This window comes from Corvus kubaryi, unplaced genomic scaffold, assembly GCF_017639235.1.
Source record: "Corvus kubaryi isolate FWS band 111438036 unplaced genomic scaffold, C.kubaryi_AGA036_p1.0 74, whole genome shotgun sequence".
Taxonomy (NCBI): Eukaryota; Metazoa; Chordata; class Aves; order Passeriformes; family Corvidae; genus Corvus; species Corvus kubaryi.
The window spans coordinates 5,891,826-5,917,613 of NW_024582061.1; the positions used below are offsets into that span (position 1 = coordinate 5,891,826).

The following is a 25,788-nucleotide window of genomic DNA, read 5'->3' on the forward strand; positions in this document are numbered from 1 at the left end:
GCAAGAGCTGATCTCGTGAGTATTGTGACCAAATCCCAGGAAAGGTGGCCCATCAGAAATCCAAAAAAGACTGACACATAATTTTTTCCTGCCCCTTTCAGGAATGGGTTGAGTTTCCCGTTGTTGTGTAAATTTAACAGCAATATTCCTGAAGGGATGAAATCACTGCACTGTGAACTGGAGCTTGCACAGTCTTCTGAGGTATGAATTAAACCTTAAATTAATCTCTTGGCAGTTGTCTTGCATCAGCAGAGGCATAACAAAGCTCGTTCCCTGTAGATGATTAGACAACTCTGGAATCTGAAGCCGTTAATCCTAGCATGTAAGCACAGAATGAGGAGGTTGCAATATTGTCCCAAGCACCTTGGAGAAAGCCCAAAGAAGAGCAAACAGAACACTTGTAGATATAAAAAATTAGCTCATAGTATCCTAGAATGGCCAGGTTTGGAAAGAACCTTAAAGATCATCCAGTTCCAACCCCCCTCTGCTCTTCAAAGTAAATCTGGAGGAGCTTGGGTCATGCGTTTAGCTGGCAGAAGAACAGACTGATGGGAAAAGGTATCAGTTTTCCAATATAAAAAGGCTTTTATGCTGCAGAAAGTAACTGACAGTCTGCTTCTTGTGCTGCCTACACCAGACATGAACAATGATTTTTTCAGTTGTGAAAGAGGAGACTTCTTTTTTCTCTGAAGCCTAATGTAGTGAGAAAGGAAATTCAGCATTAGAGTGAGCATCTTAATAAAGTTGTTGGGTCTTCATCTAATGTATTGTTAAGGGACTCTGATAAGCATCTCTGGCAGTAAACCAAATGTATTTAAATGAATAAAATATGTTATTTATATAAATAGAGGATAATGATTAGACTAAAAGACTTTAATCAGAATTATTTACTTATAACTACTTGTACAGTGCACTAGCTATTAAATCAATAATTTCAAAGCTAGCTTAATAATTATTCAATAGAGTTTGTTGTTACTCACCCATGTTGATGACCATGGGCAAATCTTCTGTTCAGCTTTGAGGAGTAACTTTGAGGGGTGTCCCCACTTGAGGGGAGGGATGTCCACACACACCTTGATTGAAGGGGTGTGTCAGAAGCCCCTGACTTTAAAAAGTGGGACTGGGCTTTTATGGTATAAAGTGATCAACTGTCAGACCTTTCCAGGCCAGCTGTGCCAGCTCAGTTGGTTCCCTTGTCAGGAGCTTTACCTTGCCACTTCCTGCCAGTTTCTGTCAGGAAACAGTGTTCTTCACGTTCTCAGAACTTTTCATTTTGGGATCGAGGGATCAGGCTGGTCTTGGCATTCTCCAATGCCAACAGCAGCGTGATTCCCCTTCTCTATCCACCACTGATAATTTTTGCAGGTAGGGTATTGCTGAAGCCGTTTTACCCCAGTTTAGGTGGAGCATCCTGCTACAATTATGCCTTTGGCTCTGATTTTAAACTGAGCTATCCTGTTCCCATTTCCTTAGACAATCCATGGAGTCTCATCCTTCTCTGTGTGCTGTTTTCTCCTCAGATACAAGCTGTACAGCACAGCTGACAGCAGAGAGATGCTGCTAAGCAATTGCTGCTTATTTTTGTACGAGGTGCATTTGCAGAGTTCACATTTGTAACAACAACCAGAAAAATGTACAAATGGACTAAAACTTCAGGCTTGGGAAGGAGAGGTAGGCTTGGCTAGGCAGCTTTGAAGAGTTAAGGTATTATCCCAAATCGCAGCTCCCCAGAGCTCCAGTGAGTCACTGTTTGCCCTTCAAACGCTGCAGTGAGACACGATTCCACCGAGTCACCTGTAAAGCAAGGAAGGGCTCTGCTTATTCATCACTTGGTAAAGCCTCTTCAGAATCAAGATAACTAATTACTGACTTCCTCTTGCCTGCCCCGACATGAATATTTACACTGGATCACTCAGCAGCTTGGCTGGCTTGCCTTTTTTTTGGTTGGTTTTTTGTTTTTTTTTTGTTGTTGTGTTGTTTTTTTTTTGTTGTTGTTGTTTTTTTGAGTCCCCATTGATGTGATGAGTTTGACAAAGCTTTTCCAAGCCTGAAGTTTCAGTAGCACTGACCTTCTGGTAAATACAGAGCAGGGGTACTTTAGGAAAGTCTAAATGTCACTGATGCTGGTTTCTAATAAGGGGATGTCAAAATAAACTAGCTGGGTCTTCCATCTCTTCAAAGATTCTCAGGACTGAATGGACATCCCTGGATGAAACACTGGACCGTGAAGTGCTGCTTTTGCTTCAGGGGCCTGAATATGCAGGAGAAAAATTCAAGACTATCATGCAAAACCTGGTCAGTGGCAAAGCTTACATGGATAACGATGTTGTTTTGATCAGCAATTTAACTGGGAATTTTCCAGGCATTGATAATCAGATTGTTTACTCCTTTTGCAAAAATAAGAATAGTTTGAGAGTAGAGGGGGGCATAGTTTAACAATATCACTTGGCACCTACTCTAACTTATATCCTGGGTAATTCTGGGCAGAGTTGTTCTAGATGAGCACTACAAATGCCAGAGTTTGGGGGGAGTTGTTTTGAGGTTTATTTTGTTTTTCAGCAAGAGGAAGCCTCTGAAGCAGAGGAGCTTGTCACGGCTTCATTAGAATGGGTAAAAGACCCTGATGAGGACATGCAAGAAGCCTGGGAAAGAAAACTTGTGGTGAGTAACTTTCTCTGAAGCCTTTAGTGAAATGGTGGGGCTGTGCAAAAACTCCAGGTGGGTATCTTGCTGCTGCATGATGCGTATGCTAATTGCTGGAGATCAGAGTCTGTGGGTCAGAAATGGAGAGAAATATTTTTGACTGGGTTTTTTTGAGGAAAAGGATGATCACTTACATGCTGTGCTCTTGCTGGCTTGTCTTGGGCAAGAGCTCCCTTTGTTCAAACTGCTTGAAGGAAAGGGCAGATGGAGCAGGTCAATTAGCAGAGGAAAATGAGGTCAGTGGCAACACCGTGTCCTGTGAACAATGAAGCTTTTCTGCCCACTGCCTGTTTGTGTGCCTTGAACCCACTTCCCCCATGCTCTGAATTTGGTGATGGCACTGGATGGTCTCACCATCAAGAGGAGTGATGAGGCTTTATAACCAAATTTCCAGATCAAAACCTTCGCAGGGTTTATTTTGTTGTGAAAGGCGAAGAGTTCTGCTTTTACTGGGTATATTCCACAGGAAAACTTTCAACAAAACCTTGTTTTACAATTTAATCTTGCATAATGCACTTCTCCTGTTCCTCATACCTCTTGTGAGGCTTGCAAGTAAGGACTTTTGCTCAAGGTACTGGTAGAAATATCTTCCCCATGTAGTAGCAGGTGCCTGTGGACACAACTAAACACTCTTGTTCCTTCCTCCTCTCCCCTGTAACAGCACAGTTTCTGAAATTTCCATCTTATTGGACGTGGCTTTTTCTCTAACCTGTTTCTTCCTGCTGATCTGTTGTTAGGAATGCTCGAACAACCTCAAGCTCTGTACTTTAATGCTGTTTTTCAGCTCCCTAATGGATGTCAAACCCCTCAATCCATCTCCCTTGGGTGACAGCAGGTGCCACCAGGGGATGTGCTGCTTGCAGTTGTTGGTTCTTTGGGCAGAAAACTGCCCTTCTCTTTTCTTCTGGTGCTGCAGAATGGTGTAGCTGGGCCTCTTAATGTCTCCTGGGCAGGGCTGCAGCAATCACTGGGAGCCATCCAGTCCAGGAGCCAGGTTTGTTAATAATTTTTCTTTAGGTAAATCCTGAAACCTTCCTCTTAGAGAAGGTGCAATCATCTCAGTATCTTCACCCAGATGTGACTTTGGGTAGATTCAAGGAAACTGCTGGCTCATGAATTGCTGTAGCTTTTTGATCTTGACTGGAAACCTCCTCCTTCAAAGCTGTCAGAGCTGAAAAATGCTTGTGAAGTTACATTCACGTTGGGATCATATTCCTGTTAAACATGTGAAGCTAAAAAACTTTCAGTGTGGGGGTTGGAGTTGATTGTGGCAAGTGAATCCTATTCTGGCTGCTAAAGAGTGATGCATTTGGAAACTGAGCTAACAGAGGATCAAGAAAGAACAAAATCCTTTAAAAATAAAAGGTCTCATCCTTTTATTTGGTGGGGGATGAGAAGTGACTTCATGTCGAAAATTATCTTCAACTAGACAGAAGAAGCCAGATATGTGTGAAATTTTGTGCACGGAGCTGAGCAACAGTGGATCCGATAAAAAAGAGATTCAAAGTAGCTTCTTCCAGCCTTAGAGGAAGCACATGGTCCAAGATTTAATGTTTGACAACAAAAGTTGTCACTAGAAGCCTTGCCCACCATTTCCTGTGAAATACATTGTGGCCATGTTTTGTTGGGTTTAGTATTTCCAAGTATGTCTAAAGGATATTAGGCATTAAAGTGAATTTGAAATGTGCTTATGTTTTTGTGCATATATACACATATTTAAGTAGATATAGACAGTGACAGCAAAATATTTTTCACCCATCTACTGGCAGATAAGATTGGCACACGTGCCCTGATAAGCCTATACCACTTAAGTGTCAAAATCATGGTATTTCTACTAGTGAGTGCTGCCTGCCTTGGCTGAGAAGCAGATCCTCAGGATGTGGGCAGTTGCACATGGTCACATCCCATGTCATCCTAGGAAACCTATCAGCAAAAACCGCTTTTGGTTTTTTGTTTTGGTTTTTTTTTTTTAAAGCATGATACTTGATGTGCTTTTTTTTTTTTTTTTTTTGAAGCTCATGAACATCTGACTCCAACTTGCAAGCAGATAACGTGGCCTGTGTTTGTAAGATTGATGTTTTCCCCTTAGAATTGTTGCAAAATCCCAGGAATATAAACTTCATTCTTTCCTGACCTCTGTTTGACTCTCATTAAGCATTCTTTAAAAGCTGAGGACACTCTTTCATGTGTTCAGTTGAGCAAGGTCAGAGAGAGAGTACTGGATTCTTCTCCTCAGTACTTTATACTCCAAGTCACTGTTCAGAGAAATAGAGGGCTCAGTTTTACCTAATATTTAATTTTTACCCTTTTCTTCTTTTTCTTCCTACAAACCAGAGGTAAATCTAAAAGCCTGTATTATGGGGATCATCCCTGGAAAAGATCATCTGCTAGGCATGTACGACAAACTGAAATATGATTTTATTGGTTCTTGGTTATTTAATTTATTTTGTTGTAATATGAACTCAATTTGGTACCAGTGGACTTAGTTGTACTTTGAGGAAAGGGCCATAGAAGCCTTAATTATCAATTTTAGGGCTTCCTGCAGGATGGCCATTATTAAAATTTCCTTTTATGAGCTACAGGTTTTGTTGCTGTGTATGGGCACCTTGCTGGTGGAGCTTTAGCTTTACTGCTGACAGTGTGGGATGTAGGTGATGATATTAATTGCTGCAGCAGGGAACTCAATCCTCACCATGTAAATTGAGGCTCTGGCTCATTCTCTGGCTCTGCTCCTCCTCTAACCACATGGCAACTTCAAAATTCCACAGGCTCTCAAGCAAGAGCTAGGAGAAAAAAGACATCTTTGGACCCAGAAACTCCAGCTCTTGGAAAAATGCAAGGATTCGTTGGACAAGGATTTTATTCGAGTGGCAGGCAACCTGAGGAGAACCAAGACAGAACAGCTTCACCTAAGGAAAGAGCTCTCTGCTAGGTACCCCTTCAAAGCCATGTGTGTCTTTTTTTTTGTTTGTTTGTTTGTTTGTTTTTTGTGGGGATTGGGTTTTGCTTGGTTTTGGTTTTTTGTTTTGTGGGGTTTTTTTGGGTTTTTCACTGGTTGCTTAGCTGTTTAGTATTTTATTTTGGGGGGGTTTGTGGAGCAAAGTCTGCTGAATTCTCAAGAATTTTTCACACAGAGGAAGTGATCTTCTGTTTTGGAGAGTGGATCTGGTTTTAGCACAACGTCTACACTGTGTGGGAGTTAAGGTTTGTGTCTGAACTGATGTACAGTCTTGGAGGTGTCTTTGAAAACACCAGGGAGACCACAGACTGAGAAGTTAAAGCATGAGGGCACTGCCTATTGAGCAGGTGCAGCCATTAAAAAAAACTGGTGGGTTTGTGTGAAGCAGGAGAGCTGTAAAATATATCTGCAGGTATTTTTGCTTTGGGATACAGTTGCTAGGCTCAGGGAAGATGATGTCTCAATTCCCCAAGGGTGTAGCCTAAATGACTTGCCATTAAATATGAAAATGTGACTTTATTGGCATAGGGCTCTTTCTATGAGTTGTGATCTTAGAAACAGGATCATAAAATGGCCTGGGCTGGAAAGGACCTTAAAGATCATCTAGTTCCAAGCCCCTGCCATGTGCAGGGACACCTTCCACTATCCCAGGTTGCTCAGAGCCCCATTCCTGTATTTGGGATGTCCCTAGGGCCTGGCAGCCCCAAGAGCTGATGCAGAGCAGTTGTACCACACTGACTTTTGCTGACTTACCTTCCACTGAACCACCTCCCACATGCTCTCCCTCCGCTCATAAAAGAGCTGATAAAATACTGATGGCTTGGTTTCTTAAAGCTGTCTCTGTGTCAAAATTGCTTGTGATGATAGCAACCAAAAAAAAAAAAGTGAAAGTGAATTAGAGGGGAAATGGGCAAAGGTTTCTGCAGTGGGAAAGAAGGGTTTCGCTGAAAGCTGTCCTCTTCAGCACCGGTTCTGATGGTATCTGCTTGCAGTCAAGTGAAGTTCCCTCTAAAACACTAAGAAATCAAACCAGTGAAGCAGAAGTAGCTCCAGGGTACCTTTTTCTAGGATGACTGACTGTATCCAACCACTATTTCTCCCAAACCCTGAGAAAAACACATTCTTTTGTCCATTGCAAAAGCTTGCCCCACTGAGCTCTTGCTCCTTGTGAGTTCTCTGGTGATTCCTCTGTGGTACCCAGACACATCACAGAGAGCCTTCATCCCTTTCCTGCTGTAGAAAAACCATGTCTGATTCCCTGGTTCTGGATCCTGGGGAGCTGCAGTGTGTAACAGCTGACTTTTGGTGCGTGTCCCAGTAACCAGAGTGTCACCTCCTGGGCCAGCCTGCTCCAAGACGTCACTAACGGGCTGTGGTTTGTGCTCTCTCCCCTGCAGGCAACACGAGTTGGAAACTGTCAAACAGCTACAAGAAGAAACTGCTGGCCAGGCAGAAGCCCTGGGTTTAAAGCTGCAAAAAGCCACCAAGAAGCTGGAGGATGCCAGCAAGCATGTAAGGGGCAGCCCAGTTCCCTCTGTGCGGGGCACCAGGAGATGCAAAGGGCCACGACCAGCGCACGGCTGCCCTTGGGGAAGGGAATCGCGTATTCGGAATGGTGTGCCTCCCTGCAAAAGTGGAACCAGCAGAGGAAGTAAAATTTGAGGGGGTGGTGACAACAGTTTGCTGATGAAAGAGGCAGCATTGCATATTTGTGGTGGCTTAAAAAAAAAAAAAGAGAAAAGAGAAAAAAAAGCCCAAAAATAGCCTCCATACACAGTCCACCCCAGCGTAAAAATGCAGAAGTTCAGAGGGAGCTTTATCACTTCCTGAGAAAGAACAGATGCAGTTTAGTTTCATTTACATGAACTGTAGAGGCTCCTTGTGCTAGCCAGGCTGCTTTATTTTATTTTTTTTTAATTCCTTTCTTTTTTCCCTAAATATTGTTTTGTGCTTAGGCGGAGGATCAAGTTGAAGCATTTCACTCTGCCTGTGAGGAAGCAGCATCCTTGAAGAGCAAGTTGGAGGAAGCCATTTCTGAGCAGCAGAAGCTCAGGGATGTGAATACAGCTTTAGGAAGCACTTGCCAGTTCCTTCAAGAAAAGGTGGAAGACCAGAGAAGTGAGTAACTCTTGGCAATGTGCCAGCATTCACTTTTTGCATGGGCAAGTACTTTAGGGTTTAGTTACATCAAGGGAGAGCAGGATCGATCTGTAGGTCATCCAGTAAAATGTTCTGTGGAGTCTTGCTTTTTGTTTTGGGGCTTTTTTCCTTTTTTTCTACTTTTCCTTCTCCTTGAAGAGATCTGCCACCATCTGAGTTGAGAAGCAGGTGGGATCCCAAGGGAGTGGGTGTTGGGATCCACCAAAGCTTCAGAAGCTCCCGATGAAACCCCTAGTCCTAGGAGGGAAGATCAGTAACTCCATGGGTGGCACAGGTACTCCTTTACCAAAGGTGTTGTTCCCCACCTTATCCCTAACAAAGCCATCCCTCTTTCTTAAGCTTCCTGAACCAAATAGACCTGATTCTTGTACACTCTGTGTCCTGCTTGTGTTTGCTCTGTGTTTTTGAATGACTGCGTGGTGTTAGGCTGCTCTGTTTAGTGGAAAGCAATCCTGTCACTGCCTCGTACACGTGCAACTTCTGCCAGAGCCATGGAAACTTCATATTGCCTCTTTCTTACTCACTTCCTGACATCAGCACCTCAGGAGCCTGGGCAATTAAAAAATGCAGTGGTCTGAGTCCAGAACACGCAGCTTTTTCTTTCCTAACCCTGGAGTCTGATCACTTTCTTATAGAAAAGAGATTTGACTGATTGAAACCCTCTGAATGTTTTGGCCTCAGGCATGCACTTACCATATATGCCCAACATATATATGTGCATAGCAAACAACTCCATGTGAAACCACGGTTTGTCTTGCATGAAAAATTTCCTGGGACCCTTTGCTTTAGCTGTAAGGCACGACTTAGCACTGATGTGGAAGAAACAGCCCCAGACTCTGCTTGCCCCACTCTGATCAGTGTTTTGGTGTTGTTCATGTGTATGTGCTCAGGTTGCTTTCATGCTTCCCTCTGCTTCAGTTTGCTCTTAGCAAGAGGCATGACAGTGGAAATAGTTTGTCATTTTCCAGCTCTGAATAGATTAAGTTCTTCTGTAAAGTGAGCTTGAGTAGATTGAGAGAGAACCCCAGATATGTGAGACTGGTGCCACTGTGACTAAAAAAAACTCACTGTGACTAAAAAAAAATCAAACCCCAAAGAGACCCCCAAAAAAACCCCACAACCCTGAAAATGGCTAAGACCTTGGCTTTAAATGACTCCAGTTAATTTGCAGAAATCTCTTTCTGTAGATAAATAAACTGGGAGAAGTGTAGAAAAGTTGCAAAGTGTTATGAAGAACAGAGCTGACAAACAAGGCTAGCACTGAAGGAAAGAATAAAAATGCTTTATATTGGTTCCTGCAGAAAGCCAGACAGGTCTGGTGCCTCTTCTGACTGAAGGGCTGGGCTGTGGTCTCCTCCCCACCTACCCACTCCAATCCTCTACTTCCTCTCACCTGCATGGTAAGAGGGGAAAATGCTTCTAAATATAAAGCCCATGGGCTTTAAAATGCCTGTACAGGATGTCAGCTTGAAAGGCCAAATACTTCTCTTCCCCTAAGCCGTAAGTGAGGGATCTGTTTCCACAGGGAACTGTGGCATCCTAACACTAATGATGGGGGGAAGCATTGCCTGTGATTTGCAGGGGAAGAAGTCCAGTGTTTTCTCTTTCCTGTGAAAAACTGTTGCAGGCTTAACCAGACTAAGGCAAACTGCAATGAATTTTGATAACGAGTAGTTAGAGATGCTGTAACATCGTTATCAAGTTGTAAGGAACCCTGTTAGACTTGTAAATGTCTCTTCATAGTAACTGCTAATGCACTGAGATGGGAACTGCTGCAGAGGCGGCTCTGTGAATTGCTGTGCCAGGTATGGTGCCCTTTGCTGGGAGCAGGAAAGATGGGCTTGCACAGGAGGGGCTCTGGTGGAAGGACAACCCAGCTGAGACCAGCTGCAAACAATTTGGCAGCACCTGGTATCTTCTTTTCTAACACGTACATAAGCTGCATGTACAAATCTGCACATTATTTTCCTTATTCAGCCTTCTGGGAAAAATGTTGTCAGGACTCTACAGGTGTGGTGTTGGTCTTCACTGTGAGCAATTCTTTGGTGACCGTATCAAAAGCGGCTGAGGGAAACCTTCCCTGATGCATTGGTGGGATTTTTGTCCCACAACCAGCCCTCACTTCTGCAGGCTGGCTTGAAAACAAATGTTTAAAATCCCATAATGTAAGATTTTTTTTCAGTACTCAGGAATAGACAATGAAAGAGTTATTAACTTTGTGGCCCTCTACGGAGAAATACGTTGGAAATTACATAACTCCGGAGTGCTTTGCTTTGAATAAAATTATTTGCTTCAACTTTGGGAGGGGGTGGAGGGGGAGACATTGTGGAAAGACTTTTTTCCCAACTGACTCTAGTAAGGAATGCTATAGCTTAGGATCTGAGAACTCTGGAGTCAACACAGAACAGCAAGGTATTTATAACAGCAAACAGAAGATCCCGAAATGTTCCCTAGGCTGTGACAGGGGCATCAGAGGAGCAGAGTCAAAACTGGGCCAGCTGCACGCGAATAAAACTTATATTTGTGAGTTAGGGTCTGCAGAATTAAAGGCTGAAAGTCACAAGGGGAAACAACTGCAGAGTTTTGCAGTTGCAGTTTTGCAACTGGTAGCTGCAAGTTGTTCCGTTTGAAAGATAAAGTTGCATTTTGCTCAGGCTTGGTGGCAGTGCTCCTTCTCATTTTTTCATCTTTGGTTTTTTTTTTTTTTCCTTCTCTTACCTGCCTGCCTTAAACTCTCTCTCTATTGCAACAGTGCTGTGCAGAGTTAGAATCTGACTACGCTCTGCTGTCCACATCAGCTGAACACGTAACAGGGAAGGTAAGTGTTCTTCCTGTGATCGCTGCTGAGCCTGTTAAAATGGGATGCTGGGTTAATTTGGGGTTTTTTTTCTTCATCACCTCAGGGAAATAAATAACTTTCCTCGTGAGAAACTTTGCCGAGTTAAACATTCACTAAAAATAAATTTGAGATCAATATCTGTGTGTATGTGCATGCAGGTGTTTACATGCATACAAAAGCATATTCCGAACCCTATTGCAATGCCAGGTTCCCATTGCCTCTGAAGCACAACACAGCTGTGTGGCAAGTTGCTTTTTGAGAAGGGTCAGAGGCTGAAGATAGCAATTCTTCCAATTTCTTTTCTATTTTTCATTGTTTAAGCAATGCTAGGTCAAATACAGCTATGCACATGTTGCTTCAGAAGTTTTCCCAGATGCCTTCTTCAGATGACACCTCTTGGCTTGGCTGAAATAGTGTGTTTTGGATTTTTTTTTTTTTTCTTTTTACCCCCTTCACAGGGTTTCAGTGGCTTCTTTGGTTCTCCCGTTGTGCTCATCTTTCCTGGTTTTGTAGTATTTATTTCCAGACTTAGCTTGAACCAACACTTTTGTTGCAAGTGTAAAGTTTAAGTATCCTATCTCTTCCTGTAGCTGTTCTGCCCATTACAGATACATCTTCTGTGGCTTTGTTGTCTAGAAACGCAGAAGAACTTGTATTTGTGTTACTTTATGCAGATGCCTGTGTGTGGGGGGTGTTGGTGGCATTAATGTATTCAGTGTGGTGGAACAGCAGCAGTTCTTTTTTTTTTTTTTTTTTTTTTTTTTTTTTTTAATTAGCAGCTCCATTGCGCCAAACAACCGTGGAGTGAAGGACCCACCTGGTACTCTGACTTTCCCTGGGCACTGCCCTCACGTGTTTCACACTGGCACAGCTCCCCTCTGCTAGGTAAGACTTGGTAGTGTTGGACACTTCTGTCTTTCAGCTGAAATATAGAAAGAGTCGACAGAACAGTCTAAATAGTGCTGAATGTGCTGGTAGAGTGTGGAAAATCTGTTGTGGGCTTTAACCTATTTCTGCGTGTAATCCAGGAATCTGAACCATGATTACAGTGCTTGCAGTGAAAGGCCTGAAAAGGTGGCTGTCTGTCAACCTGACAGACAGTTCCCAAAACCTTAAGACTATTGGTATAAATCATACATCCAAGTATATTCCTGACAGGATGCTTGTCAGTCTGGATCTAGAGGGCATGGGTTATGTTCTTCCCATTCCCTCTGACTGGCACACCTTGAGGTGTCCTGCTCCTTGGCTGCTGAGCTGAGGGCAGTCCTGGTTTAACAACCTGAACAGTAAGAGAGCTACTGAGAATAAAATCATAGACAGAATGGTTTGGGTTGGAAGGGACCTTAAAGATCAGCTAATTCCATCCCCCTGCCATGGGCAGGGACACCTTCCACTATCCCAGGTTGCTCAGAGTCCCATTCAACCTGGCCTTGGACACTGCCAGGGATCCAGGGGCAGCCACAGCTTCTCTGAGCACCCTGTGCCAGTGTCCATTCAGCCTTCTCTTCTCCAGGCTGAACTGCCCCACCTTTCACAGCAGATTGTATTTGCTACTGTCTCCTGCATTCCTGAGTTGTTTGAACTTCCCTGCAGTTCTCAAGCCTTGCAAGGATTGAAAGCAGCCACTGACAGCTGTGCACTGCAGGGCTGCAGGGTGCTGCACTTGGGGTTTCACACACAAGCATTTCTCCCAGCAGTGAGCTGGTACCACACAAAGGCTCTTCTCACACAGACTATAAATGTTCAAGTGTAATTCCAGGCCATAGTGATAGGAATGGAAGTAGATCTTGTTTAGCTGTATGTACTCCTTATCAGAGCAGTCTGCTACTCTGAAAGTGCTGTTTCAGTTTGTCAAACTCTCCATCTACAAAACAAGTGGAAGCCACACAACCAAACCCCTTCTTAGCAAGATGGAAGTTGCCTTATTATAAATCTTTGCTTGGTTGGTCTGCTTGATTATTTTAGAGTTAAAATTTTAGCTGAAAAATTGACTTGTAACTAAATCAAACTTTGCCAAGGACTACCTCTCTTCACGCTTGTCCTTCTTAACAGATGCTCTGACCTTGGAGATCTCCTGCCCAAATAACCCTCCTGGGCACAGCTGGGACCAGCCTTGCAGGCAGAGCTCTGGCAGCTGCATCTTGGACAGGTGTGATGCAGGACAAGTGTCCACCTCAGATGTGACATCAGGAGAATGCAGGTAAGGTGGCAGAATAACCTCTTTGGGGTGAAGGGGGGAAGAGTCCACAAGGTCTAGCAGATTCCATGTGCTGAGTTCAGCTGCAGGAGCCTCCCTTAGAGGGAATACTGGACACCTGGTGATCAGCTCATGGTAAACCAGGGCAACACTTTGCTTCTATTCACAAATACCAAAACTCTTTAATGGAGCTGCTGTAACCAGCCAAATATAGTGATGGTGTTTCTATTTCATGCTGGAGAACTGAGATGTGATTTAGGTATTCTTGTCTATTTTTCATGTTTAACTCACAATTGACATTCCCATTAGATGCCAAAATCCTATTGGCTTTGAGGAGTCACTTTTTTTTTTTTTGCAGAGCTTAGAGCAGGAATTCTGAGGTCTTTGCCTATCAAGCTGCCTCCTTAGATCTTTAAAATAGAGACTGAACTGCCTGAGATTATGAAAGCTGTAGTGAATTGCAGTGAATATTTTAAAAGATAAGGATGTTCCTGAAGGTGCAGAAGCAGGCAGTCTGCAGCAAGAGACTACTCAGCAGCTCTCAAAGCTTTTGACACTGGTTTTCTGTAGAATTGTGCAGTGTGGAGGAGGTTGGGAAAAGGACTGGTGGTGGTTCTTGCTGCTCGGGGGAGGAGGGATTGATGTTGGTGATGAATTTGTCTTTCCCTGAGAGACCAGCTGACTGACTACACAGAGAGTGGTGACTTCAGTTGTTATGTGCTTAAGGAAAATGGGCACTCTATCTCTCTGTTGTTTGGGCAATATGCAAATAAAGCCTGTGTTGCCAGGTGGAAAATATGCTCTGCTGATGACTACACTGATGCAGACCTTCCTGTTTCCATTACAATGATGGACTCTTCACTTGCTGAGGTGAGTGCTGGCTCTGATGCCCGAGATGTGGTTTTGAACAGGCTCAAGCAGTTCATGCCTTGCTCAGACCCAGGTCCAGATGGCTCAGCTATAAATCAGCACTGCTCCACAGTAGATGGAGCTGGCATCAGTCAGCAGGGTGCTGTGGGGGGGTGTTCCCTTCTGTTTAGGCATGTTTCTGCAATACCTTGGTTATAAATCTAAATGTCTCAATGTTCACGTGCAACTGGGTCATGCTTTTAGCTGTGGAGTGTTTTAAATGTGGTTTCAAGGCTGGAGACAGTGCTGGTTCTGCAGTGACAGTTGGTTCTGCCAGGGAAGAACTGAGTGTTTTCGCTCTTTTTCTCCACCTGCAAGAAGCCACAGAATGCTTTAGCTGGGAGTACTGCCTTTCTTTACACTTTCTCCCACGGGCACCATGTAACAGCTGAAAAATGCCATCTTTGCTGTATGGGAGCTTTCCTTCAGCTGATGTACTCAGCTATGCCTTCACTGCTGCCCTGAATCCTGCATCTACTGCTTGAGCTTCAGTTTTCTTGTGGCAACAGCAAGAGAAACTGCAGCTCAGCACACCTAAGCTGTGCCTCAATCCTCACTATTGAAATCTACACCTCAGCTCCACCACACAGGGCTTCTAATGGGCTTTACAAACTCCAGTATTAGTGGGGATGGTGGAAGAATATTGGTCAGTGGTTTCTGTGAACCTGGAAATAACCTTTGGGACTAAAGAGCAGCCAACCTCAGGGTGATCCTGGCTGGTGTGTGGTACCTGTGAGTGCAGCAGTGGTCTGGTTGTAGTGGTAAATCAAAGCAGAAAATGCAGTGAGGGTAGAAAGTAAGAGTGCTGGGGACTCTCTGTGGTTTCAGCACACTGGGGTAGAGCAGGTGAAGAACTCCCAGCTTGTGCTGCTACTACTGATCAAAGAGGATCATCTCAAGGGTTCTTACTTTACCGGGTCCTTCTGGAAAGTCACGTCTGTGCAAAGGTGTGTGAAACACCTGTGCTTTGTTGCTCTGGAGCTTTTTATAATTCCAGCTGGGCTCAGAAAAGTAATTTTCTATTCTTATCATTTTTTAGTATAAGCTTTGCACACGAACGTTCTGAAGGGGGAAAATGAAAATGTTAGTTTGCCCCGGAGAAAAGGCAAAGGGACTGTGTCCGGTATTTGTTCTAAACACTGGCATGCAGGAGAATTCGTATATCCTTGCTCAGTAGAAAAAGTCCCTCTAGTTTTCTTTGGAGCTTTATTTCACTGCAGTTGCAGATGTAGTTGAGCAGATCAGCATGTAAGTAACTCAAATTATTTGTGTCAAATCATTGTCACCATAGAAGTTTAGGGGCTACTTAATAAAGGAGAACTTGCAAGACCCAAGTGAAGCTTGGGGGCTTTGTTCTTGTTTTGACTTATAAATGTGGAAGCCATACCCCAGTCTGAGAGCCAGATGAGAGGTCTTCCAAATGTTAGTAATTGTTTCGGATGAGTTGTACCAGACCGTGGCCAGAATTTGTGTGCTGTGATAGAGAAACCTTGGATTATTATGCTGCTCAGAGGGATGCAAGTGGGGGAAGTGATCAGGGATGGACCACAGGATCTTCTTTGGCCATTCTTCCTCATAAAAGGACTGTGCTATTCTCTAAAATCCTGGGCAAACAGATTTTACTGTGAGGGTGCTGAGGCCCTGGCACAGGTTGCCCAGAGAAGCTGTGGCTGCCCCATCCCTGGCAGTGTCCAAGGCCAGGTTGGATGGGACTTGGAGCAACCTGGGATAGTGGAAGGTGTCCCTGCCCCTGGCAGGGGGTTGGCACTTTGATCTTTAAGGTCCCTTCCAACCCAAACCATTGTATAATTCTATTTTATTAAGAAATCTAGAATGTGGTGTTTCTCTTTTATTGGGTTGGGGATTTTTTTCCCTTTAAGTGGAATCCATGGGAGTGTACAATCCTGGTAGTCAGCTTGGGGTTTCAAAAACTGAATTCAGGGTTTGCCTTCATTGCAAACAGAAACCACTGACCACGTGCCCACCTGGGCAGGGACAGATCATGTAGCAAAATATATAATTTCAGTGAGTTCTAGATGATGCAAGGGCTTCTCTGTTTACTTGGGTGCTGTGTGTTAGTTTTAAAAGCCCTTTAGATTTCTTTTCTTTCCAGCATGATGTTATTCTCCCTCCCCAATACTCCTGCAGACCCAATGGCCTAACAAGGCAAATGCAGTGCTGCACTTCCTCAATCTTATGAGAGAATTCAAATAATAATAATAAAAATAACCTGAATTTGCATTAGAGGAAACATCCACCTGACTGGGGCAGGGCTATGCAAGAGCAGCCCAGCTCTGATGGGGCAGGGAGGAGGGAAAAGGCACTTACTGATGCTGGGAGAAGTTAGTCACTCTTAAGAATGACCAGGGCCCTTGGACAGCTCCTGCTCTCATTTGCTGGGTTTCCTGTGTCCTCTGAGGGTATTTGAGGGGGGAAGAAAGATACCAGAATGCAGGCAATCACTTGCTGATGTGGTTTTTCTGTTGTTTCTCCACACGTACTTCAACAGCGCTCTTGGGTGCTTGATGTGTAGTGAGCTGTCCAGCCTTGTTCCTCCTCTTCTTGGAGAGATGATTGGGTTTGGGATGGTTTTGTTTTCTATTCAGCACTTCTCTTCAACAGTGGGTGTAATTCAGCAAAAGTCATTACCAGCTTAACCCTTTAAACCTCAGTTCCCCCCTGTATTTTTACCCATAAAGAGAGACCAACCTAACAACTGAATGAGTGAGCTGCAGCTTTCCAGGATGAAATGAGGAAGAGGGATAGTGCACATATAGCACTTCCCTTGACATTAAAAGCCTCAAGAGGATATTGGTTTTGTCTGTGATGTGATAAGACTCAGGTCCAAAACCGCACTGTGGTAGCTCAAGAAACATGAGCAAAACTGCCAGCTTCTAATTGCTTTGCTCCTCTGCTGTTTGCACACCATGGAGGCCTGAGGCCTCTGAAGAGGCTGGGTAATTGTTATATGTAATATTTTAAAACTGGATCCCTTGAAAGGCAGTCACTAAGACGTACAACGCAGCACACAAGTTTTCTGTGTTCTGAACCATCTGCTTGCTCATTGATGTGACTATTAACACTTTTATTTACCTAATGAATCTGATCCCTACATCCAAGTGGAGCTCTGTGCACCTCACTTGTAGGATTTGAGGTCCAGACTTTGCAAGTGGATCTCTCCTAACGCACAGAGTTAAGATGGAACAGTGGTGCTGCAGTAACTCGTTTGTTGGTCATTGAAAATGTCTGTTAGGAGCAAACCATGGAGTCAGGAACCAAACACATCTGAGTATGACATTCCTGAGATGGCTTCAGACTAGTGGGTGAATCTCTGCACTTACCAGCTAGTTCTTCACTGCTGGTATAGTTTTTGACATACAAGTTTTATACTGGCGCTTATCACTCTGATACTAACTCTTCTCTCTCTCTCTTTGTGAAGATTGACTGTGGGGAGTCAACACTACCAGCCACTCTGATCCCATCCAGGTCAGGTCTTGTGCAAGATTTAAAAGCCTTTATCAAGATCTGTATCACGTGGATGAGTATCTGAAAGGGTTTTGTTTTGGCAGTGATCACTTAACGTCAGCCCGAGAAGCTCTTGCATCCTCAGTGGAAAGCACAGCGCCGGCACCGAGTGAGTCCTTAACTTGGGGCACTGAAAGTCCTGGATGTGCCCAAGTCTGTGTGTTTACTGAGCAATAAAAACCGTGTTTTCTGCTGTCTGATGTTGCAGGCTGCTTTGTTATGGAGGAAAGATCACCCAAGGGTTTACATGAGAGAGGGGAAGATGTGCCAACTTCTGCAGCAACGGAGACAAACAGCGATAAGGACCCAGCTGCTCCTGTGTCAGGTACAGTGGCTGCTGCACTGCCTGGCACTCACCCACTGAGGAAATGGTTTGCTTCCAGCACATCTTTGAAGTGAGGAAGCTGAGTAAGAGCAACAACTTGAGAATTTCTATTTTTGAAAGTATTTTCACTCACCAGTGCTCTCAAGCCTCCCTGAAGCTGAGTAGGAATAAAGTTTTTTACCCACCTTACAGACAGCACTGCAGACAGGGAACATGAAAGAACTTGGTGAGATCTTGGGGCTTGCTCAGCTGGCAAAACCCTGAGTGGGTACAAAATCCTAGACAATTCTGACAAGAGAAAAAAAAGATGTTTTTATGGGTTTAAAAAGTTATTTAGTTCAGCAGTGCCACTAAACACTTTCCTCTCTTTTAAGGCTGTTGCACAAGAAGCTGGGATGGTTCAAGAGGAGAGATGAGGGGAGAGGCATTTGTGTATGGTTCTGTCTTTTGCGAGAGCCATTAACACCCACCAGATTCTTACCAGATCTGATGGTTTTCTTCCACTGAAAAACCATAAAACCAAGCCAAAATTGGAGTGTGTGTACACACTGTATTTAAGCTGGTTTTGTAAAGCTGATCTGAATAAGCAGCACAGAATAGCTGTGCATGCTTGTTTGTAATTTTTTTTTAATCTTTACCTCAATATAAGACTATAGTTTCTTGTTTGGTTTTGTTTCTTTCCTCAGTACTATCTTCCTGAAATCTAATTATGTCCCTTCATTTAAAAGCATTTTCTTTCTACTGATTTCCCTCTACTGTTAATTTTCATATGTGGTCCAGGTGCATTTGGCAAAGAGAAAACAGATATGCAGAACAGATCAAAAAGAGCCCCAAGAGCTTTACAGTCTGAGAATCCAGTTGCTTGTTGCACATATCTGAAAAGAAAGTGTTTCTAGTATTAGAGCTGATAAATCTCCCCTTGCAGGCTTCAAACCTGAAGCTGGAGTTTTGGTTGGCTTTTGTTTTCTTTTTTGTTTTTCCCTGTGCCATTTCTTTGTCTCACACCTGTGTGTGACTGCATAAACAGACGAGAAAACAAAATATTCCAGATCTTCTTAAAGGTATAAATATTAATTATAAGCTGCCTCTTTAAACAGAAAACATAACAACAACAAAAAAACCTCCATGCTGGTAGCAAGATAATAAAATTTATTCATCCGAGGGAATATTACTGCAACTCTTGCAACTTCAGCTACAGGAAGTACATGATATTCTCAGCTGTAGACATATAACACTTCTTACTCGGATTTTTTCCAATCATAGTTATCATCACACTTCTTCCTATGTGTATTTGTAGTGTTCTTTGCTGCTGCCTCTCTTTCTTGGTGGTCTTTCCTGGCATTTGGTGCAGTTTTTCAGCCCTGTTGGCCCATGGCTAAAACAGTGAGTGTTGGAAGATTGGTGTGTCTTTTTAATTGTTACATTTGGGTTTGGGAATGTTTCTCCACAGGACCAAGTCAGATCAAGAAGGAATCCTGCCTGGTGATGGAAGAACACAAGCCCGTGTTTCAAAATATTTTGAAGCAAGACCTGGTAAGAGTCCTGGTGACAGTGAAAAGCCAAACTGGGTTGGCTGAGCATTGACAAAGGAGGGGACAGGCCCTTCCAGGGATGGTGTGGCTGCTCTCTCGCTGTAACTGCTCTGATGTGCCTTTAGGAGGTGGACCAGGGAAAGAAAAATAATAAAGAGCGGAGTGAGGAAGCACCAGCTGTGGTTCCCAGCAGGAAAGGTAAGAAGGTTTTGCTGAACAAATTAACATTACTGGGGTAATGAGCCTTGGTCAGCTGAGTTCAGAGCTATGTAGGAAGATGCAGAGAGCTGCCTGTCCCACACCAAACATGACCGGGGCTTTTTTCTTTTAAGGCTTCGTAGCTGCAATTGGAGGTGAAAATGAAGAGCAGGACAGTGGTGTCACGAAAATCTGCTCCTCTGATTTCTGCAGACACTCATCTAACCAGCTCTATGTTCCTCTAGACAGGAGGAAAATTCTTAGCTGCAGAGGAGTTTGAGATATTTGAAACAGTTCTGGCACTCCTGCTCTCCCCAGAGATTTGTAAAAGAAGCATCTCTGTGTGCTATAGATGATATAGAAAGGCAGGATTTTGTTTCTCCTTAGACATCTCCACTTTCCAAATCACCTCCTCTTTTCCTTTTGGAGCTCACTAAAAGCTAATGAAGGTAGTAAGTCCTACCTACATAACATCCTGAAGCCAAAACCTGCAATTAACCATTTCTGTGCTAGTAAGATGCCAGCTGAAGTCCCCTGAACAACTGACTTTTTGGGTTTTGTACAAGTGGCAGTGCTGTGGTGTCTCGCAATGAGCAGAACCTGAGGCACATGAGTTGTTTTCAGTGGCAAGAGCTCAACACTGGAAATCTTGAACAGGGGCTTCTGTGGAAGCTTAAAAGACTCTCACAGATTGGTTTGGGGAGGCTGTTTTTTCACATTGGTCTGAAAACCTTTTTTTTGGTCTCTTCTCAGGGAGTTCACCCACTGCAGGTGGCATTAAAGGAGATAAAACCAAGCAAAATGAGCCGTAAGTGTTTTGACTTTCAGCGATCACCTGCAGGTATGAATTTAAAGCCACAGTCTGCTCCATGGTTCTTTTTCTTCTCCTACAGTGACTCCCCGAATGAGAAGGAAGTGGAGGTAAGCTGCTTGTACCCTGAAGTGTCTCGGACAACAGATCTTTTAGCTAAACCCTGATTAATATCTCCTCCTGTGTAAAAGAATGTTCCAGATTAAACTGGATGTATTTCTGTAGGTTAACTTGTGAAATCTTTCTTTCCAAGCCTAATGAAAATTTTTGCAAGAGATGGGATGGAGAAAGGTGGAAATCTGTAAAACTGAACAAAGACTTGTCACTACTGTGACATTTGTTTGCAAGCTTCAAGGAGCATAGCTGTGACCTCCTCCCAGGCAGAATGTGCTGATTTAAGACAGTTTTGTCAAAAGGCACAGATGGCACAGTGTGCTGCCAGGATGTCACCTCTTCTGGCTGCAGAACATTCCCCCCATCACTACAGATGGGAAGACCTTCTTTGAGGAAGTGGGTCATGTTCACTTACTCTTCTGCATCTCCCCTAAACTTTGTTCCTAGGGTATAGTCCCAAATGTCATGTCAGTGTCCAAATCTACTTAAACTTCTGCATCATTTGGATTACCCACAAATCTTTTCCTCTCCCACAACAGGCTGAATTTCTGAGGCTGTCTTTAGGTTTTAAGTGTGACTTGTTTACCTTGGACAAGAGAGTGAAGCTCGAAGAGAGGTCCCGAGACTTGGCTGAAGAAAATTTGAAAAAGGAGATCACAAATGCTGTGAAGATGTTAGAGGTCAGTATTGGTCAGGGCTGGTAGGGTGGATGGGATAAGTAGATGTGAGTGTCTCTCTTGAAACAGCTCTTTAAAGGGGGTGTGTGTGCATGGGATACACGACCAGCAAATCTGAATGAAGTTCGGGAGCAATGCAGTTGAAATATGAGAGATTGAGGGATAACCTTGATCCAAATACATACCCCGCTCAGGCAGCAGGGAATTTTTCTCTTGCACAAACATTTGACCCCTGCTTCAGCTGATTTAATGCTCCAGACTCTGCCCACTGGAGCTCTCTATCCCAGTTACACTGATTGAGGATGTTGATGTGGGCCTGAACACAACTCCTCAGTGCCATCAGCTCAACCCTTCATTCTCTGTTAGTAACTCATACCAGTTTTCTTACCACTGTGTGCTCTTAGGCATTAGCTCCTTTGTGTGAAGAAGATAACCAAGCACAGGAGATCATTAAGAAGCTGCAGAAAAGCCTGCAGTTCCTTAGCCAATATGCAGCCCGAGTCGCCAGCAGAGCAGAGATGTTGGGAGCTATTAATCAGGTAACACTTTCCATCTAAAAGTACTTTGTACAAAACTAAAATCTTCCAGATGTAAAGGGATAGCCACATCTTGCTTTCTGGGCTTCTGGTTCCAGGATTGGATTTGGGAATCTGATGTAGGTTGTGTACTCTTCTCACTCTGTGTTATTATAAGGAATCCCAGGCACTGAGAGCAGCTATGCTGCACTAGAATTGTGCAAAAACCCACAGTAGAAATAAGGTTCTGGTTGAAAAAAAACAAAAGATTTGGCAAGTGGGATGTACAAAATAGCAAGCAGTTGGTAACAATTGCCTTGATGCTGCAAAGGTTGTTCTGTGCCTTATGGAAAGGGCAGTAATCAGCTAAATCTATGGAAAATTACAAAGCCCTGCTCAAATGTTAGGTGTAGTTGTGTATAATATCCCAGAGCAGCATGAAAATGTGACTTGGCAATACCGGCAAACGCATGGTGGCAGCTGAGACTGTAGATCAGAGGAGATGAGGATGATGATGAGTTGTAAGGGCTTGGAAAACTGAAGACTAATTTATTTATTTTACAACAAGAGTGATCCCTGGAGAAAAGAAACCTGTGTGTGTATTGGGTTGTGGGTTGTAGTGAAGCTTTGAAAGGGAGGACAGAAGTGAGAGGCTCTTGTACCATGGTGATACCAGAGGAGAGCAGATGCTTGAGGGGGAAATCTCCAAACATGAGGCAGTTCCTGAGAGCTGCTCCTTTCCCTGCTCCCTCAGGAGAGCCGGGTGAGCAAGGCCGTGGAGGTGATGATCCAGCACGTGGAGAACCTGAAGCGCATGTACGCCAAAGAACACGCGGAGCTCGAGGAGCTCAAGCAGGTCCTGCTCCAGAACGAGAGGTCCTTCAGCTCCCTTGGAGACAGAGGTAATCAGGAAAAGCCTCTTTTTCTCCTTGCTAGCACCTGCCAGCCAGCCCCTTACAGCTACAGAATAATTATATAATCCCTTCACATCTTAGGTGGTGGGATTATATGGTTGTTTTATCCCCTCTTCTAAAAATGGGGGGAAATTGTAATTTATTAACAGTATTAAAAGCAGCTCTCTGAAATTGAACTTGTACCTAAACTGTCAGGGATCTGAGAGTGTGTGGGGGGGACCATTGCAAGTACACAGGAATGTTCTGGCTCTCAGAAAAGTGCATGGCATGTGTTGGTGATAATCTTATTCCTTGTGAGCAGTAAATTTGGGTTCTTGTTTGTGCTGGAGTATTCACAGTAGCTATTTCTAGGTAGCTGAGCTTTGGCTGCTCTCTACAGATGCACCCTGCCCTTTTCAAAATGGGAATTACAAACCCCTCAAGTGCAGGGGGTGTCTATTTCCCCCTCTAAGCAGCCAGGTTTGCAGACAATGCTGTGCACTTGTGGTTTTGCCAGAGAAGTATTAAATTCTTCTGAAAAATAGGAGGACGTGTCCTGTAAAAACCAAAAAGAAAGTCTTGCACACCAGTAAAATCCTTGCAGGAGCCTTTTGAATCACAGTCCTGACTGTGAAAGACTTGTAACAGGACATTGCCTCAATAATAGAATACATTTGATGATAGTGACAGAAGTAGATGCTTGCAGAGGATGGGTAATGTGTGAATGCTATGAATGTCAGGAAGCTTTTCACTGAGGTCTCATTTCTGCTTTCTGAAAGTGCTCTTTGCTTAAACACTGCAGAAAGTCAGACCTTAAGCTGCAAATTAAACTCACTGCGCTCCTGTAAGCAGCAAACTCCTCCTGTAATGCTCTGATGTTTGATATCTTTGCAGATGAATCTACGAATAAAAAACTACCAAGTCCTTTTAACTTTAAGGTAATGGCCCTTATATGAAATTTCAAAATTTTTTAAAGTGTGTGTGTGTTTTTCTTTGCTTTGTCATGTGCTGGTGCTCTGCTGCATGCTTGATGTGGTGCTTTTCTGTCACAAATATGGGCTGATGTAATCAAACATGAAGGTTTACTTTTCAGTCACCCCACTAACTTTCTAAGTGGTCCCCCTTAGAAGATGAAGCTGAAATGGTCGAGCTCTCACTCACTGGTTAAGAAAAACTGTTCATGTGGGATTCTCTTGGGGTTAAAGGAGGGCTTAGCACAGAAATATGAGAAAAATAGATGGGAGTAGTTCAAACTGAGTGTAGGAATTCCTGTGAGCAAGATTAGGGGAATTTAGAGACATTGAATTTTGGTATTTTGCTGGAAGCTGTGTGCAGCCAGCTTCACTCAGGTGGGCAGAAAGCACTTGGTGTGGAAAGATGCTGCTTTCAAAATATTATTTCATCTGCACTTGAGATTGGATTCTTTGTGTGTCATCTCAAGCTAAGCATCAACATCTCTTTTTTTAACATAGCTTGTGTAAAACAGATGGTACTTTGTGTGGTCAGTGGGTAACCCAGTTGTGCCCTGCTAAGAGCCAGTAATGCCTCTTATTTGTATAGCCCTCGTCAGCCCTGCGGAGAGTTAGCATTGCAACAGTGCCCAGGAGTGCTGGGAATGCAGGGATTGGGGTGCCACTGGTAAGTAGGGGCTGCTGGAGGGATGCTGAGGTGCTTCACCTCCCCAAAACTAGCTGGGATGAAGCATCAGAATGGCAGTGCAGTAAATGTGGCAAATTTCTCCTCCAGGCCCAGTTCCACGAGCCTGATGGAGACGAACGGACTGACAGATTCAGCAGGAGATCAAGCAGTTGGTAAAGTCACCTGGGCTTGTCTTTGAACAGGGGGAAATATTTTTCAACTCTAACTGTGCCTGTATTAAGTAGTTGATGGAGCATCTTGAGGTATAATGATGTTTAGGCTACACCTTTCACATTAGTTTTATGTGCTATAATAGGTAAATGAGGCTCATGAGCTCTCCTATTTTATTTATTGAGCATTGAGAGCTTTAAAAAAAAAAAATCCCCTCAACTTTCTTGCTTTAGAACTAGAATGTGAAATCTAAGTATGTGCCATTGATGAATCTGTAGTTTTGTTTGGTTTTTTTTTTTTTTTAATACTCCTAATTTCAAGCAATTAAATTTGAAAGTTATTTGTCTGAGCTCAACCAAATGAGTAGGCTGCTGCTAAATTTCTCATTTCCTGCTCTCTATCTGCTGAGGAAATTTAAACAAACTATTTTAACATATGGCAGGGGCAGACTAGGGGTGAAGCAGAATGAGAAGCGTCCTTCGCTGCAGAGGTTCCTCAGCACCTATTCCTGGGCAGAGTATGAAGAGGAGCATTTTGAAACCAAGTAAGTTCAGCAGCAGCCTCCTCCCAGATGTGCTGCTTTGTTTTTTAAGGAGCTTTTAATTCACCACCTGGTCAGGGCTCTAAAGCCAAGCTGTTGTGAATTTGGCAAAGCTTTGGAACTGTTGATTGTTGTTCACAGAAATGAGCAGTCAGAATTGCCTGCTGAAGTACAGGAACAACCAACCAGGAAGGAAAGTGTCTCTGAAAAAGGAAAATACCCATCCAAATGGACCTTGGAGTCAGTGTAAGTGTTTTTCACAAGTTAAAGCCGTGTTTGGTAGGTGCATGGGGGAAGAGGGTTCAAACTAAAGGCCAGGACTTTCAGTGCTTTCTACAAGCAAGATTTCTTGCTGCTCTTGGAAGGCAGCTTTTGTGAATCCTCTTCAGAAGCAGTGTGAGGTACAGGGAGCGGGGGTGGACTGCTGAGCTGGGTCAGCTTATCAAGGATTTGCTTCCTTGACCATGTCTTAAAGCCAGAACCGAAGCTCCCCCTGCACAGCTCCCAGAACAGTAACAACCTGTCACTTGTGAGGATGTTTGTTTGTGGGATCTCGTTTGTTTTAAGGCTTTTTGGGGTGGGGTGGGAAGAGCTGCACATTTTGAAGAAACACTGAAGGGTTCTGTGCTTTCCTGTCCTGCCCAGGTACAATTTGGTGGCAGCGTGGGCATCCCACTTCAAGGCTTCCTTTTCCAACGCGAACAAAACCCTCTGGGTGTCCGTGTCCATCCTGGTCCTGCTGGCTGCTCTCACGAGCTTCCTCACGGGGCTGTCCCTGCAGAGACCGGCAGATGCAGCCCCCGTAGGCACCGGGGACTCCTGGACGTCGCTGCAGCAGCTGCTGTGGCCCTACACGGGACTGCAACACAACGGCCCTCCCCCGGTATAACCCCGGCTCCCCTGCTGGAGCTGCGCTGCCGCCGCTGCAGGACAGGAGCTGAAGCTGAGATTTATTTAAGGTTACACGTTTCGATTCGTTTTGTTGGGTTGGGGGTAGTTTTTGGGGGGGAAATGAACTTTTTTTCTTTAAAGCATGACTTGAAATGAAAAAAATATATATTTTTTTTCCCCATTCTGACAA

At 43.9% G+C, this 25,788-nt stretch overlaps 1 protein-coding gene across 1 annotated transcript; it reads left to right on the forward strand.

Annotated features, from left to right (window-relative positions):
- Nucleotides 1-2,268: 2,268 nt before the first annotated feature.
- On the forward strand, nt 2,269-25,743 carry IRAG2 (inositol 1,4,5-triphosphate receptor associated 2). Its single transcript, XM_042050931.1, has 26 exons — nt 2,269-2,295; nt 2,560-2,661; nt 5,472-5,635; nt 7,060-7,174; nt 7,618-7,780; nt 9,566-9,627; nt 10,575-10,640; nt 11,438-11,546; nt 12,714-12,861; nt 13,647-13,728; nt 17,207-17,253; nt 17,337-17,401; nt 17,501-17,617; nt 19,068-19,150; nt 19,275-19,347; nt 20,101-20,155; nt 20,241-20,268; nt 20,812-20,952; nt 21,354-21,488; nt 22,219-22,366; nt 23,252-23,295; nt 23,918-23,995; nt 24,104-24,168; nt 24,609-24,710; nt 24,849-24,953; nt 25,353-25,743. Exons 1-26 carry the CDS (start codon nt 2,284-2,286, stop codon nt 25,594-25,596), a joined length of 2,553 nt encoding a protein of 850 aa, XP_041906865.1. The 5' UTR covers nt 2,269-2,283; the 3' UTR covers nt 25,597-25,743.
- The last annotated feature ends 45 nt before the right edge of the window (nt 25,744-25,788 follow it).

Bases quoted from the DNA above. Each gene is read 5' to 3' on its own strand.
- IRAG2 (XM_042050931.1), top strand. The intron at 11,547-12,713 runs GTAAGACTTGGT...CCTTCTTAACAG, and splicing joins GCACAGCTCCCCTCTGCTAG to ATGCTCTGACCTTGGAGATC. The intron at 17,618-19,067 runs GTACAGTGGCTG...GTTTCTCCACAG, and splicing joins CCCAGCTGCTCCTGTGTCAG to GACCAAGTCAGATCAAGAAG.